Raw genomic sequence first — 16,156 nt, forward strand, 5'->3', positions numbered from 1 at the left:
TATATGCGCACAGCCATTGCATAAATAAGACAGCAACCATATTTAACAGGAAAACATATTTAGTTGATTAAACTTTGCAGCGGGCGAAGTTGACAACTTATTTCCAGCTCTGTCCTTGTGTTATGACAGTCCCCCTCTAAAAAGCACCGTGCCCTCTCTCCTCACTTTAACTTACCAGGTAAGAACTTTGTCGCGTATACTTCGTCACGTTCTCGCCGTGGCTTCTACTCCAAATGTGATATGAGCATGTCCTTTGAAGAAGAAGTGCCAGTTTTTGTCTTTGGAAATTAAAGCCGCATTTTAGCGGCACCAACATCGGCGCCATGTTGAAAGTAAAGAGAAGGCGGGTTCGTGCGCATGCCGGCTACGTCACATCCGGCTTGGTCAACCGTGCTGTCACTGTCAAAGCTAGCTAAGCGAGCATTCATGCTACACACCGGGATTTTAAGGCGAATTGGCTATAGTTTGACATATAAACGGCTTTGTGTGTAGATCAAAGGTTTGTGTATGTGGCACTAATATTCCAGATGGATTAAGTTGGGGATTTTCCTTTTAAAGACAGGAGTCAAAGGTAAAGGTAAAACACGTTGTCTGGCTGCCCTTTGTTAAACGGCAGATTAACGTGTGTGTAAAGTAGGTCGCCAGTGAGTTTGGGCACTTCCAGAAGAAAACTACTGCCTCCCACCACTCCACTCAGGATGCCATGCCACAATCAGCAAATGAGCAGTGTCAACACCGGCCAAGAGCACCCCATGAAGCAAGTACGCTTTGCTACGAACAACAGCAATGTGGCTGCAGTGTTGTCCACAAGTGAGCCAAATGATGCTAACAGCAGCAGGCAGCCTGTAAACCAAGACCCACTGGGACCGCAACTCAAACTGCTTCCTCTCAATGACCAGATCCGAGAATTGCAGACAATAATTAGAGACAAGTGAGTCGCTGCTTTGTTTTTACATCTCACAGTGCCCCCCCATATATAGCCATCTTTTTTTTAATAAGAAAATATTTAGTAAAATGAGAAATATCCTGCTGATCCCCAGAAAAAAATTCAATTGCTATTGTCATTGTATTAAATAATCGTCTTTGGTGAAAACAGTCCGTATATAGACTTTATTCCGCTTGCCCCCCAGACGAGCTGGAACCTATGCCAGCTGAATTTGGGTGACAGGTGAGGGTGGGGCACCCTGGACTGGTCACCTGTCAATCACAGGACACGTGAAGACAAGCAACCATTCACATTCACACCGTCGGACTATTTAGTGTCTCCAATTAGCCTAATGTGTATGTTTTGCAGGCCTTGTACGGAAATTAATTTTTTGTTTCAGCAATATCCTTTGCAGTGGACAATTCCTATCGAATATATCATTCCTTCATCCATCATATTTTCCACTGTTTTGATGAGCGGAACAAATGTAACATTTAATCAAACATGGAGCCTCTATGTTGGCCAGGAATGAAACATTGAAAACCGTAACTTCTATTTTATACAAAAAGGTACAAGTAGTAGAAAGTCCTCATGTCCAACGCAGAGGACAATGAAAACATGTATTATTGTCAGTACAGTGGAACCTCCGCGTACGCCCCGGTTACTGTGTTTTTGGGTTAAAATCTAAAACTTCCACCAAAATTTTGCGTACATTTTCCCGTTAGCGTGCAATATGCACCTTGCCGTGTTATTAATACACTGTGTGAGTCCAACTGTGTTTTTACTGTATTTTTTTTAAATCACAAAATGCCCTTGCTAATACATGGAAACAAAAACCGGAAGTCATCTGCGTCGCCCATCTATGATGTCGTCAGCAGTTGACTTTGTAGTTCTTTGCTAACTAGCACAGTTACACCACAAATCTAAAAAATGTTACCACAAAACACGTTTGTATACCTTTGCAATTATAGTTTCACATGCAGAAAACCTTTCAAAATGCATATAAATGACAATGGAAAGGGATAAATGAACATTTAAGGTCACCTTTACCTTCGTTGAAGATATGATTTGACAAAGACCTTCATGTTTTGCTATTAGTTAGTGGCTCCATTGTGGGTTATTTTGAAGCTGTGATCAAAAGAAAAGCAGAGACTTAAGGTGAGAAATCCTGTTACATAGACTCAGGGCAAACACGACGGTGGTGTCGGTGTCCCTGTTTTTGTCAACAATCGCGTATTTCTCACCTTAAGTCTCTCTTTTTTTTTTACTTCCGGCATTGCTTGTTTATTCAGCCATCTTGGATCACACAACCAACACCAAGTCTCTCCTTTTCTTTTCCAATCCAATCCACTTTATGTAGAACATTTTATAAAAACAGGTTCCAATGTGCTGCACAAACTAGTAAAATAATAAATAATAAAAAGTAAAAGTACACATTAGTACAATAAAAGCTAGTAAATCAAATAAAAACCAAAACACAATAAGAACAATAAATAAAAGAAACGGGTACAAATAAAAACTAAGATAAGTAAAAGCATTCAAAACTAAAAAGAAAACAAAAGACCACACAACTCACGCCGAGTTAAAAACCAGAAAATAAATTAGGGTTTTAAGACGAGACTTTAAGCATTCAACTGTGGGGGTGGTTTTTACATGAGGGGGGAGAGTGGTCTTAAGTCTCGTCTTAGGCACCACTAGTTGGAGCTGGCCTTCGGACCTTCCGAGCTGTACTGAGGGTCCAGTCCAATTCCACGCCTCAAACGCAGACAATAAAATCTTAAAAGTCAATTCTAAAAAGAACAAACAGCCAATGCGGGGAGGCGCGATTTGGGGTGATGCGCTCCTTTTTTTGGTTTTCCTGTTAAAAGCCGTCCCGCAGAGTTCTGGACTAACTGTAAGCGAGCGAGTGATTTGTGGCTTATTCCAGAGTAAAGTGCATTGCAGTAGTCCAGACGCGACTAATGAAAAGCGTGCATGACTTGTTGAAAATGTCATAAAGATAACAACGGCGTTGATTCGTTTATTAAACTTAAGATCACTGTCTATCATGACACTGGCTATCTGGTGGCTGGAGGACGTTTGTGGTTCTTGAGGGGTCCTAAAGGGTGCCGGTGTGATTCAGCAAGATAACCTCAGTGTTCCCCTCATTGAACGTTTAAGACATTTTGAGCCAACCAGGCTTGACGTCGCTTAAGCACTCGAGAAGGGCTTTCAGGGGTACACGGTCTTTTTATCAGGGCTACAAAATAACCCACAATGGAGCAACAGAAAAGTTGCAAGTCCCGGCATTTGATAAAGAACGTGAGAAACGCTGTTGAATTGGAGAAATGACTATCAAAACAGGAAGAAGGGGTCCGTGCTGATCTCGCCGTCTTTGTCAACAATCATGTCTTCAGTGAAGGTAAAAGTAACCTGAAATGTTCACTTGTCCTTTTCAGTCGTCATTTATATGTATTTGGAATTGAAGCTGTAATTGTAAAACTATAAAAATGTGTTTTGTGTTTACATTTTTGGCTTTGGAACAGATGAATTAGATTTACAATATTTCATATGGAAAAAAGTGATTCGGTTAGCGTCGGACCTTCTGGAATGGATGAATGACATAACCAGGGTTTCACCGGACCATAAAAATGTCTGGATGTTACCAAAACCACCTCCAACTACAGATCAAATACTTAAAAGACACTACATGTCTACATTTGGAAACTCAATACAGTGGTACGTCCCGGTTTTCGTAGGCTTACTTCTTGCGTCTCTTGTGCCAATAAAACATGCTGGTTAGTATGGCAGCCATTTTAGGAAGTCAGGTCTTATATTTCGTGGAACAACGGGTTTTATTCTTGCAGAGTTTCTGCATTTGAAACTAGAAAAGCACTCGGAGAGCGCAGACCTCCGCCAAGCGCCATAGTTCCCCCCCGTATTGTGACTTACACCATAAATATTAGTCCTACATTTACACATTTAGGTTCCATGCCCATGAAAACATACCATTAGCAGTAGGATTCATAATGATATCAATATTAGTTCAGTACTGTAGTTACTCGCAAAAATCGCATTTTCCTTCATGGCGGTTTTCTTCTGGCTCTAGCTCCATAGCTTTTGAAGATACAACAAATCCGTTGGCACACTCCAGATTCCACAGTGTCTTGGCTATCTGGTGTTTGTTGCATGTTCATAGCTTCATATGGTGTCTTCCTATGATAAGAATTCCACTGATGCGGCTCACCGCCAAGATGGACCCAGTTCTCCCATATCCCATTGCCGACCATTTCAGAACGTTTCATCCAAATCCATTCAGAACTTTTCAAGTTATTTCCAACACAGACCGACAAACAAACACTGCTTGGCGGAGGTAATAAAGCTGTGAAACAATTGTCCCTTTTTAAAGAGGACAAATTGCATTGCTGGGTCTCAGGAGGATTTCCGGTCATCATCTGCAATGATGTGTCCTAGCATCAAGATCGCATCCTCAGATTTTCTTTTATTTTAAGTGTCCTAACGTAAAAGTAAATGATCACATATGCTGACCGCTTTAAAAAAGACGCTTGATCGTATTTAACTATCCTTTCAGTGCATTCTCGAGTGATGTCAGGCCGGGATTGCTCCCATTATTGTATTTTATATATGATGGATTGACCATCCAATCCATCCTGTCACTAGGCACTGCACTAAAACTCCAACGTCTGCATTGACACTGCAGTAACCGCTGAAGAAATACTCTGTAGTAATGACTATCTTGCAAGTTAGCATTATTATAATGTGAGAAACGACGCATCTCAAGTTCATAAGCTAATGGATGTGTGTTGGTATGTTTCAAGGACTACCAGCAGAGGGGATTTTGTGTTTTGTGCTGACCGACTGGTAGGATCATACCATAATATCAAATATATTTTGTTGATAGAGTTTTTAGAAGTAAAGTAACGTACTTTGCTGTCTCCACAGATCAGACTCGTCGTGGAAGAGGGCTTGAATCAACTGCCCTACTCTGAGTGCACTGTAACCACACCGACAGGTCCGAATCTCTTGTGAATGATGTGATTGGACAAAGCGGCCCATATTTATCATCCATCCCATTCGAAACGGCTACTACTACTGACGGGTGCTGTATTTTGCTGTCAGGGTACAAGTATGAAGGAGTCAAGTTTGAGAGAGGCAACTGCGGCGTCAGTATAATGAGGAGTGGTAAGTCAAACAACATTTAACACACCTTGACTGCATAGTGAAGTGAGTAAACCCCTGTTAAAATACCAGTTTGTTAAGTTCAATGTGCATTTTGTAATAATAAAATTAAGTAATAACTTGTGTATATACCTCCTATAAAAAAATATTCTATTGGCCTGCAGCGTATTTAGGAATAAAATTAAATAGTGCGTGCGTTTTAACATTGCGAAGGAGAATCGGGGCCACACTAAAAAGAAGAAAACAAGACACTACAACTAGCATATTGACCAGAATATGCAACAGTATTTTTTTTTCCCTGAGGAATTGCTGCTTTCAAAAGAACCATCACTGTTCAGTTTGCCTAATGTTGGACTGCACTCTATCCATCGCACATTCTGGCACGTTAGTCCTGTTATAGCGTGATAGTTACATACCGTATGTCCCATGTAGGTGTTAAGGACAGCATTTCCATGCATGTGGTGTCCCATGTGTCTTTGCCACAGGTGAGGCCATGGAGCAGGGTCTGCGGGACTGCTGCCGCTCCATTCGCATCGGCAAAATCCTCATCCAAAGCGATGAGGAGACCCAGAAAGCCAAGGTCTACTACGCCAAGTTCCCTCCAGACATTTACAGAAGAAAAGTGCTGCTCATGTACCCCATCCTCAGTGAGTGTCAGAGCCCAGCACTTCAGTCTTCCATCATCAGCACATACGTGTTAGGAGACAAGCATTGTAGTGCATATGCACAAACATTTGCACGCATGTAGTCATTCTTCGTCGCATTGACCTTCACCAAGTCAAGATTTGCACGTCATTCAGGCACACTCGCGCTGTTCTGATAATTATAGCACTCAGAGGAAATTACACACTGCCTAGGAGATGGCCACCAAGCTGCAGAACAGCATAATGAGGCCCAGAAAAATAGTATCTTTGCATTTCCCTACCCTCAGCGAGGGAAAAATATATGCTGGTGACCAAGTCAATTTTAATGTAGCCTATTAAGTGTACACAGGTCACGACGGGGGACCTTTTTGAGATGATAACATAAGTTATGCTCCAGTAGACAAAATATGATGTTTCTTTTTGTGTTTTATATGTTTTGTGTGATTTATTGATCCTATTGATTCGTCCTGTAGGTACAGGGAACACTGTGATTGAAGCAGTGAGGGTGCTGATTGAGCATGGAGTACAGCCCAGACATATTATCCTCCTCAGCCTCTTCTCCACACCTCACGGTACATCAGCGCAGCCGCATGAGCTCATTTTCCATTTGCTTTTTGTTTACACAACAAATCAAACAGTCTCCAATCTCCTCCTGACGTGGCGTTGCTTTTATTCAACTGGTAACTACATTGCTGCGCCGTGGCTGCAGCTGATGATTAGTCCTATACAGCACTGATTTGAAATGATTCAACGTCTCTCAAATTGCGTCGCAAACATTCGTGTCCACCCCCACCTCTTAGTGTTACGCTGCTGTGTCTGTAGGACGTTTATTAGGTAGAAGAAGTGCGGAGTTACACCGTATATGTGAACAGTGGATAACGTGCACAATAGCGCTTCTCCGAGCCACAAACTGGATGTTCTGAGCTCCTGTTTCAATACCTGCGTCAGAGACCGCCTGTACCAGCCTTCGGGTTGAGTGACGTCTTGCCCCAGGTGGAGGTGTTCAAGTATCTCGGGATCTTGTCGAGTGAGATCAGCAGCATCTGCAGTAGTGCAGTCGCTGTATCGGATCATCACGGTGAAGAAAGAGCTGAGCTGAAAGACGAAGCTGTCGATTTGTCTTTGATTGGATCTACGTTTCTACCCTCACCTACCGTCATGAACTTCGTGTAGTGACCGTCAGAGGTGAGGAGGCTCGGGCAGCAAGTCCAGATGCCTCCTGGTGAGGCAAAATGGAGTGCACTACTTGTTTCCAACCAGCAGGGGAGCTGTTGACTTAGTCTCATCTAGTTTGTCTCATCTAGCGACATCCACATACTACATGAACTACTAGAAAAACTACAGCCATACAGTACCTTTTTTCAGTAGAACTCTGACATTGAAATAAGAGTTCAGAGCAACTTCTGAAGTAAATACAGTACCTTGTCACTGGTCCATGGACTGTTGGAAAAAAACAAAACATTCAAATCCCTCCCAGGAGCAAGTAAATTCTGGGATGCTAAATATGATTTAATGCAGAAAAGGGAACACGATGTGTATTTGTGACAAGTTTAAACAAGTCAAATGTGCTAATGAAAACATGAATGTTTTGCATTCATTCATTTAACAAAAATACTTCTTGAGCATTTTTTATAAGAGCTTGCATCAATTAAAAGTCTGCTTTAGATAAGATGATGGCGCACTCTGCAGTTTATAAAGGTAAGAGTGCATTCAACTGTACAACAATACTAGCGCCCGTTTGAATTTTTTTTCCCCAAATTCCATTGTATTTTTTTCCAAATTGCGTTTCAACTATTTAGAATTTTTTTTTTTATATTTTAGACTTATTTTTTACCAGCTTAGAGAGTGCATGCTTTTTGGGTTAGTGAGTTAAAGTTAATTAAATGCAAAACCTACTCTGCACTCGTATGCTAAGCTAAGCACAGGGCCCGACAATGCCATCTGGTTCTTTTGCTTTTGTCTCTTGTAAAAGGGAATAGACTCCCGACCGTGATTAGTGAATAGGATTCCTTATTTATAAATTGAGTATTTTCGTTTTGGCATAGAAAACCAGGGGAGCGGAGTGATGGGCGGACAGGAAGTGATGTCCGGGATTCAGAGTTGAGTTGCAGCTTTGCGTGGATAATGGCCGCAACAGTAGCCGGTGTTATTATGATAATTATGTTATTTTAGTGCCCATTGTGAGATCATTTAACCCTGTAATTGTTCCGGCGATCAGGCCTTGTGCTTATCTCACCGATTACTGACACCTAGTGACCAATGTAGAATACTACATTCACAATTTCAATGCATCTTCTTGTATTTCAGTTCATTTAGCCTTTTCGTATGCTTGAAAGTGCTTAATTTAATCTGCATTTTCTTTTAAACTACTGGGTCGTATTCTACCATGAAACAGCATGATTTATTAATATGTTTGAAAAAGCGTGCTAGTGAAGCCTCGAAATTTAAACTGCATTGTGGTGAGGGACTTTTCATGTTACCCTGACAATTTGATCTGTAAAATGAGGACATTTGCTCATTTTCAAACTGGCACAGTAAAAAGAAACGGGGAATGCCAGCCAACATCCTGGTGGTTTACTAAGAATGAAAGTGACTAGTGGTGTATTTTAGTGACTCACCGTTTACTAAGAATGAAAGTAACAGACATATTTCTCTTGTAGGGGCCAAATCTATAATCAAGGAGTTCCCAGATATCACCATACTGGCAACAGAGGTTCACCCAGTGGCTCCAACACATTTTGGACAAAGGTATTTTGGCACGGATTAAATGCAGGACAGCCTGAGGAACATGATCTTGTAAATGTTGGTTTGAGTTCATTTGTCTGCTTTATTTAAAAAAAAAAAAAAAAAGTTCTCATGTTCTTCTTGTGCCAAATACTCTCAAAAGGAAACCATATTTATTCTGTTAATTTTTTCTTCTGCCGTGTATGGAAACAAACGATGCCGAGCCATATCAAGATTGTTTTATTTTGCGTGTTACAAGTGAGGATTTATATTTGTTATCAGACAGAACACCAAATGGAAAGTATTTACTGACAAAGGGAAACGCCACAATCACATACAGTACGCCAAAGACGGTTTTCACCCTGACCGCAAGCCAGCCTTGTGCTCCACTCGCTTGTTGTGTTTATTGTCTCATGTTAGAAGCCCAGGTTCGTGATGCATACATTGTGTGTCACATATCACCTTCACATGGAGCAAAACATACAGATACCACCTGCAGCAGTTCAGTCTGTACAGCTGTACATTTTAGCAATAAATAAACATGAAAGTCGTCATGTTTCTCCATGCACAATCCAGCCATACCTTAGACGCAGACGACATAGATCATTAGAAATGACATGAGTGTTTGATACGCTCCAGCAAGTTAGGAAAACAATGATGAGGTCAAAAGTGTCAAACCTGGTTGTATACAGCCCCCCCGCCCCAACTGTCAATAAATTGTGTAAGAAATCCATTTGTCTCAATTAAGTCGTCACAACACGTTGGCATTAAAAATGTAAAAACGTGGATACAAAAACACAAACGTCACATTTTTGGTTTGGTCTGTGCTCTCATTTGAAACGCGTGCTAATAAATAAGCAGTTCACTTCTCATGGACGCACACAAAAATATCACTGCAACGCTGGTTCTGACCTTTTCTTTTGAATGTTCTTAAAAATCAGTAAATGACACAAGACAGGATCTACATTACACCACATTTCCTCAAATTAGTGTCCAGAGGCGTTTATTTACTTGACCGCAGAGCACGGCAGACTCAGGAGGAGTCTCTTTGAGAGGAGGCCTTTATTTGTAAAAGTGGAGCTTGCCACAGTGATGTCCATCAGTCGGTCTATGTAACAATGGGAATGGAATGTATACCAGCGGTGTCTATTGGTGTGTCCTTTTACTCTTGGTCACTATCAATAATGCAGTACAGTCGGAAGCTCCTCTTGTCACTTTTAGGACTGACATGTGTCTGGATGACAATGGCGTACGCTCTGGTGAAGTTAAGTTTAAGTTTGCACTTGCTGCACACCTATAAGACCTTGCTGATGTGTATTTTCCTTGCTCTGTGTTTTATTAATTACAGTCAGTGATTTTTTTTTTCCAACACTGTTCTCAAGGGTTTGTTTGTCTAAATAAAAATAATAAAAATAAATAAATAAAAAATCAAGACCTACAGCTTGCCGTGCTTCTTTGGGAAAGTAACGTCTTTCTTGTCGAGGTACATTTATGCAGCTAAGCTAGGCTGATCTGCCATCAGCTACACATGCATAGTAGTGCTTGGTGGAAACGTTGCGATATTTAAAGTACTTGCAACTACAGTGGAACCTCGATTTTCAAATGACCCAATTTTTTTTTATGACAAATTTCTGCCAAATGTTTGCCTCCGTTCTTGTACACTTGTCTCGGCTGTCGTACAATATCGCAACATAACTGTTGTCATTTACCCTTTGGCACGATGAATCTCGCGGTATTAAGATATGGACGAACTACAGTGGTCCCTCGTTTATCACGGTTAACTGGTTCCAGACCTGACTGCGAAAAGTAGAATCCGCAAAATAGGATTCAATATTAAGAAATTGAATATTTTCACAGTTAAGAGCATCAAAAACCTGTTTGACTTTCTAAATACAATTTGTACCGTTATTAGAACCCTATAGACATGAAATAACACCCCATAGTCATATTTACACTATTATTCTTTGTTTACAACACATTGCTCAACAGTAATGCATAGTAGTGCATATAGCAAGCTACCAAGCTAAGTAATTAACCTCCAATTTATTTGTTCTAAACTTAAGAAACACAAATGGATTGGGGAAGGAGGACAAAGTAGGAAGCCAAAAACTTACCACTTCCACATGAAATGGGAGGATATGTGCCCAAAAAAACACACCGGCGACTCAGCCTCGTCGTGTTATTAATTCATCGCATGAGTCCCGACTGTATTTGTACCGTGTCTTTATTGCTAAACTCCCACCAGGAATCATTCTCTGCCAGCTCCGTCACCCTTCAGCGGTTGACTGTGTAGTTACACCACAAGTTTCTGCTTATTTTTAATGAGTACGGCTGCAAAATAACCCACCATGGGAGGAAAACAACATTCCAAGTGCCAGCACTTTGATACAGAAGGCGAGAAACACTCTTGAAGTCAACAAATGACTTGTAGCAAACTATGAAGGTGCTGTCAGTTTTGCTCCCACTCTTCCCTCGCTGCTCGTCATCACCGATCCTCGCCAACAAGTCTTCAATAAAAGGTAGTAGTGATCATATAGTGATTTATATGCATTTTGCATGTGAATCTATGATTATGCTCTATATTCATGTGTTTTGTATTAATGTTTTGGGGTTTCTGGAACGGTTTGATTGGATTTACATAGTTTTAAAAAATAAAAAAAAATTGAAAAAATTGTTTTAGTTTTCAAATGACTCCGTTTTAGACGGACCCTTTAGAACAAATGAATAACAAAAACCGAGGAACCACTGCACGTGGTCGCATCACCTTTAACTTGGGGGTGGCTAATAAAGGGATTGCTACTATTTGAGTATATAAAGAGGGACTGCAGTGATTTGCAACTCTAACCAAATGAAAGTATACTACAAACACGTTGACTAAACAGGGAAAAACAGTGCTGAATGTTTTGGTCAGGTCTGTTATGTATGAAACCTGACCTGACCCGTTCGTGCGTCGCCATTCTGCGACATGTAACAGTGTGTCACAAAGACGATGAAAGAAATAATACAAAATGGTGGAACTTGCGCTTCAGCTGATGCGACTTCTGAACTATAACACGTCATCGTGCAGCAAACATTCTGCTGCGTCCAAACTGTGTACCAAGCTTCCGTGGAAGTGTGGCTGCAGTGCTAACTCACAATGTTTGAAAGAACGCAGCGTTGTCTCGCACGGAGTCTGATTCGGGGCCCGTCCACTAGCTCCGTGTTGTGTGCAAGATGTGCCTCCATTTTGGAGCCTGTTTGTGACCATTTTAAAGCATTTCTAGAGCGACGATAGATGATACAGCGAGATGATACAGCGATATATATTAAAGTCATACAGTACTTTATGTTAATATGCAAATTGGAGAGAAAATAACGTTCAATTTGGCTTCCTATGTCACGCTTTTGGCGCCCCTTTCAGAAGACTGACCCATAAATGTATTTAGGATGATTCTCTATGTGCGTCATTTTTGAAAATGATTCCAATTTCTGCCCCCTTACCAGCCTTAAACAATGATGAATGGTAAAGCTCCGAAAGCATATGATGGAGAGTTGTGTCTCTATAAAATAAACAACACAGTCTGGTAGGAAGCAGGGTGCTGGACGCAGACATTCCAAAAATGGGCTCCCAAAACAAAGGGCAACATATGTAAATATGTGTAAGGCGCAGGTTAGGTCAGGTTAGCTGAGAGGAAATAAATACAACAACAAGACTTAGCTTCCAGTCAAATGAAGCAGCCTCCAGAAGCCAAGTGAGCGTGAGGTAACGTTAGACGGGTGCAATACACGATACACTGGAGCGACGCTCGCCTCCAAAGCATATGTACACACGTTCCAAGGATCACATGATACTGCAGTTCACCATTGTGCAATGACAGGACGCAGCTGGCTGTCCACCGCCCTTTTTCTTTATGAGAGGGGAAGACCATCCAAATGTCATCCGTAGGTTTGGTCCATGTCTGAGTTGTTGGACAACATCCACCCGTGGGGTGCTTTTCCTCTCCAAGATGTGCACTTGTGTCAGTTCTCACATAAAAGTTCTATGCCTCCATCTCTATGGTAACCGGGGGGTCTTGATCCTCAACTGAAATTGGAGGGAGAAAATGTAAACCAAGCATTGCGTTTTATTAGATCACAAATGGCCACCAGAGGGCGGTGTTGGTGAAGGAATGTTGCATGTCCGCAAAGCGAGAGCAGAATATATAACTTGTTGCAGAAAGGTCATCAACAGTTGTAGGCGTCACACTGATGCGATATCGGCAAGTAAAGAAAATTCTGGTTTCACAAGCCTGTGTGGATGGAAGTCATAACACGTGACTATCAAATGTGTGCAATACAACTCATTGAAATGCCCTTCCCTTCAATTCAAGCCACCTTTTCTGGCTTATCAAAATGTGACATCTGGTTAACAGTTAATGTTTAACAATAGCCTGATAAATACATGTCTTAACTTTTACTGCATTCTCAATGCACAATGCTTTTGTTACTGATCTGTTTGTTTTAACGAACAGACCGGTCAACGTGTTTTTCTATTCTATTTGCTTTTACATTCTGATAACCTTTAGAGTCCACGACTTCAAATGTACTACAGACGAAACTCCGCGTCGTAAGGGCGAGACATTGAAATAGCACCCAATTGTCTATGGAAGAGCAAAACAATACAATATTGCTGCAGTATCTCGCAAAAGAGATTACTCCCCTCATTTTATTACGGTATATCCTCTCAGAACAAGGGACAATACTATAAACCAGAACTTAAATGTACTTTAGTCAAGTGTACAGCTTGCAAAGCAGTACAGTAATCCCTCGTTTATCGCAGGTAACTGGTTCCAAACCTGACCAGGATAAATTAATTTCCGTAAAGTAGGATCCTGTTACAAATCACATATTTTTGTGGTTAGAGCATACAAAATCTGTCAACGACCTATGTTTTTAAATATTATTAGAGCCCTCCAGACATAGAATAGTCCTCAGTAGTCACCTTTACACTTAACTGACCTAAAATAGGAGATATAATGAGCGAAAATAAGCCGTAAGTAGGACATTGGGGATTCAGAGTTGGGTTTTAGCTGGAGTACGTCCACAACAGTATTCGGTTTTATGATGATGATGATGAGTATTATTGTTATTATTGTGCCTCTTGTGAAAAAATTCAAACGATCAAGCCTGGTGTGTGTTACTATGGACACCTGGTGACCAGGTAGACTATAGTTCATCAACGTCCTTTAATCCATCCATCCATCCATTTTCTATACCGCTTCTCCTCATTAGGGTCACGGGGGCATGCTGGAGCCTATCCCAGCTGACTTCGGGCGACAGGCGGGGTACACCCTGGACTGGTCGCCAGCCAATCGCAGGGCACATATAGACAAACAACCATTCACACTCACATTCATACCTATGGACAATTTAGAGTCGCCAATTAACCTCACCTGCATGTTTTTGGGAATGTGGGAGGAAGCCGCAGTACCCGGAGAAAACCCACGCGCACACGGGGAGAACATGCAAACTCCACACAGAAATGCCCAGGGGAGAATCGGACCCAGGTCTTCCCGATTTCCAGGCTGTTACTGTGTTGGCCAACGTGCTAACCACTAGACCGCCGTGCGGCCGTCCTTTAATCCCTTAAACTGTATTTCGATTTTCATTCATTTAGTTCATTTTTATGCTTGAAAATGCTTAATTTAAAATATATTCATAGCTTTTTGACTAAAAATGGGCCGTAGGCAACCACAAAACAGTGGCCATTTATTAATACTTTGTAGAAAAATCACAACAGAGTGAGGGTGCCATGTTTGAACCGCGAAGTGGCGAGGGACGACTGTACGGATTTAGTGTCCACAGACCACGAGTCAACACACAACCATTACTGTCTACATAAATAGCTGGCAACAGAAGTTAGTAACAATTTACAGTACAGGTCAAAAGACTGGACACACAACACAACCCGATTGTCCCAACCCATTAATAAAGCAAGAAATTCCACTCAGTCACTCTGACAAGGCACACCTGTGACTACAGGTGACTACCTCATGTTTAGTTATAGTTTGATGCCTTCAGTGGGATTCTAGTCATGAAAATAAAGCAAAGGCATGGAATGAGAAGGTGTGTGCAAACTTTCGGGCTGTAGTGTAAGTCTTGCCTGCAGTCAAGCATGGTGGTGGTAGTGTGATGGTCTGGGGATGCACGCGTGCCGCTGACACCGGTGAGCTGCGGTAAGTAAAGCATGACCCCTGCATTGGGAAACTGGGCCGCATGGCATTTTCCCCAGCATGATGACGAGCCCAAACGCACCAAGGTGTCATTATGGCGGACTGGAAGAGGGTTCCAGTAACAACATGTGGCGCTCTGGTGAATTCCATGCCCATGAGGATTAAGGCAGTGCCAGATAACAATTAAAACACACTAAATATGGACACTTTGGACACAATTTGGACATGTTCACTATGAGGTGTCACTTGAGTTGCCAGCTGTTTAGACGTAAACACACAATGTCTGCGTGTTGACTCATTTTCAGTGGATAGTATACATAAGGAAATAGAGCTATACAAGCTGTACACTGACTACTCAAGAGAATATGGAAGCTTCATTTCCATAGCATTGTCCCTTGGGAAGATAAACTGTAATGAAATGCTGGCTAATATGTGAATGATCTTGAAGCCTGTGATGAAAATGCATGCATGTAAGCGCACACACACAATTTAGAAATGCTTACAACAGGAAAGTGACTCACCCCAGCTTCCTTCTTCTGAGGCGTCATCCGACTCCTCCCACATCTCCCCATTGGCTAATAAGGGGTTCTGACACTCTCCTCGATTCTTCAAGGGGAAGTAGTGGCCGTTCCCTTGGCTGAAAAGAACATTGTGCAAAAGATGACGGAAGCTTGTTTAAGGAATAGTGATACAAGTCTTACAGGGTCTTCATTTATCAGTAGGGACGTCACAAGATGTGGCCAGTTTAAAACGTGACAAGATTTCTGGTTCAGAAAAAAACTGTCCCGTTTTGTTATCAATGGATAAATGAAAACGAACTTGCCCACCTCAAACACATGCACCCGACCCAGTTTTCCCATTTGGGGGAGAAAAACCCCCATCAAAACCCAGAACCTTTGTCCCAGCAGTCAACACTCACTGAGACGTTTGGTCGACAAAGTCAATACAAACCCAACAGGGCAAAATTGTGTGCGTTCACAGGAAAGTTATCGAAAAAGAAATGCTGCTCTTTAATACAGCATTTCAAGAAATGCTGCAATTGTTAGACAGTACGAACTGCGTGTGAGAAAATACGTCACAAACGCAATTTTTAACAGTGAAGGATGACGTTCAAGGAAATATTGCATTATGATATTATCATTGTATACTATATATTACTTATTATTATATTATATTATTACATATTATATATTACATTAGTGGTTTATTTGCTCTCCAAATATGTTGACAATATGGTTTAGCGTCAATTTGGGGGACATTTCAAAACATTGAAACATTTCGAAATGCACCTGCATTTTTCTGTGACAGTTAAATAAAAGCTAAATAAAAATGTTAAAGCAAGTTTGTTTCTCCAGTCATATTTTTTCATTACACTTTTCTTAAAGTTAATGTGAAAATCTCGTCTGGTTTCATTCTTGAAGACCCAATCTTGTGCATCATCTTGTCTTGTGAGTTATTTGTCTCATGACACTCCTATTTACTGGCATTCATTC

General features: G+C 41.3%; 3 protein-coding genes across 9 annotated transcripts in view; 1 reads left to right on the top strand and 2 right to left on the bottom strand.

Annotated features, from left to right (window-relative positions):
* abcb7 (ATP-binding cassette, sub-family B (MDR/TAP), member 7) overlaps nucleotides 1–368 on the bottom strand; it is a 35,413-nt gene extending 35,045 nt beyond the window's left edge. The window contains exon 1 of one of the 3 annotated variants that reach the window (XM_054791369.1): nucleotides 176–368. In XM_054791369.1, coding sequence (XP_054647344.1) covers nucleotides 176–325 — 150 coding nt within the window. In that variant the 5' untranslated portion in view covers nucleotides 326–368. The remainder of the gene's footprint in view (nucleotides 1–175) is intronic. The other 2 variants (XM_054791370.1, XM_054791371.1) reach the window with 2 other exon arrangements.
* Nucleotides 369–373: 5 nt separating this feature from the next.
* uprt (uracil phosphoribosyltransferase (FUR1) homolog (S. cerevisiae)) lies at nucleotides 374–9,910 on the top strand. 3 transcript variants are annotated; one of them, XM_054791376.1, is made up of 8 exons: nucleotides 374–571; nucleotides 635–931; nucleotides 4,744–4,786; nucleotides 4,868–4,937; nucleotides 5,045–5,107; nucleotides 5,590–5,751; nucleotides 6,222–6,320; nucleotides 8,409–9,910. In XM_054791376.1, the coding sequence occupies exons 2-8, from the start codon at nucleotides 699–701 to the stop codon at nucleotides 8,513–8,515; spliced, it is 777 nt and encodes a 258-aa protein (XP_054647351.1). In that variant the 5' UTR covers nucleotides 374–571; nucleotides 635–698; the 3' UTR covers nucleotides 8,516–9,910. The 3 variants fall into 3 exon arrangements, with proteins under 3 accessions (XP_054647351.1, XP_054647352.1, XP_054647350.1); XM_054791377.1 differs by having other exon boundaries at nucleotides 638–931; XM_054791375.1 differs by having other exon boundaries at nucleotides 374–931.
* zdhhc15b (zinc finger DHHC-type palmitoyltransferase 15b) overlaps nucleotides 8,697–16,156 on the bottom strand; it is a 70,609-nt gene continuing 63,149 nt past the window's right edge. For all 3 annotated transcript variants that reach the window (XM_054791374.1, XM_054791372.1, XM_054791373.1), the window contains 2 exons: nucleotides 15,185–15,300; nucleotides 8,697–12,535 (listed from right to left, as the gene is read on the bottom strand). In XM_054791374.1, coding sequence (XP_054647349.1) covers nucleotides 12,492–12,535; nucleotides 15,185–15,300 — 160 coding nt within the window. In that variant the 3' untranslated portion in view covers nucleotides 8,697–12,491. The remainder of the gene's footprint in view (nucleotides 12,536–15,184; nucleotides 15,301–16,156) is intronic.

This window comes from Dunckerocampus dactyliophorus, chromosome 11 (assembly GCF_027744805.1).
Source record: "Dunckerocampus dactyliophorus isolate RoL2022-P2 chromosome 11, RoL_Ddac_1.1, whole genome shotgun sequence".
NCBI lineage: Eukaryota > Metazoa > Chordata > Actinopteri > Syngnathiformes > Syngnathidae > Dunckerocampus > Dunckerocampus dactyliophorus.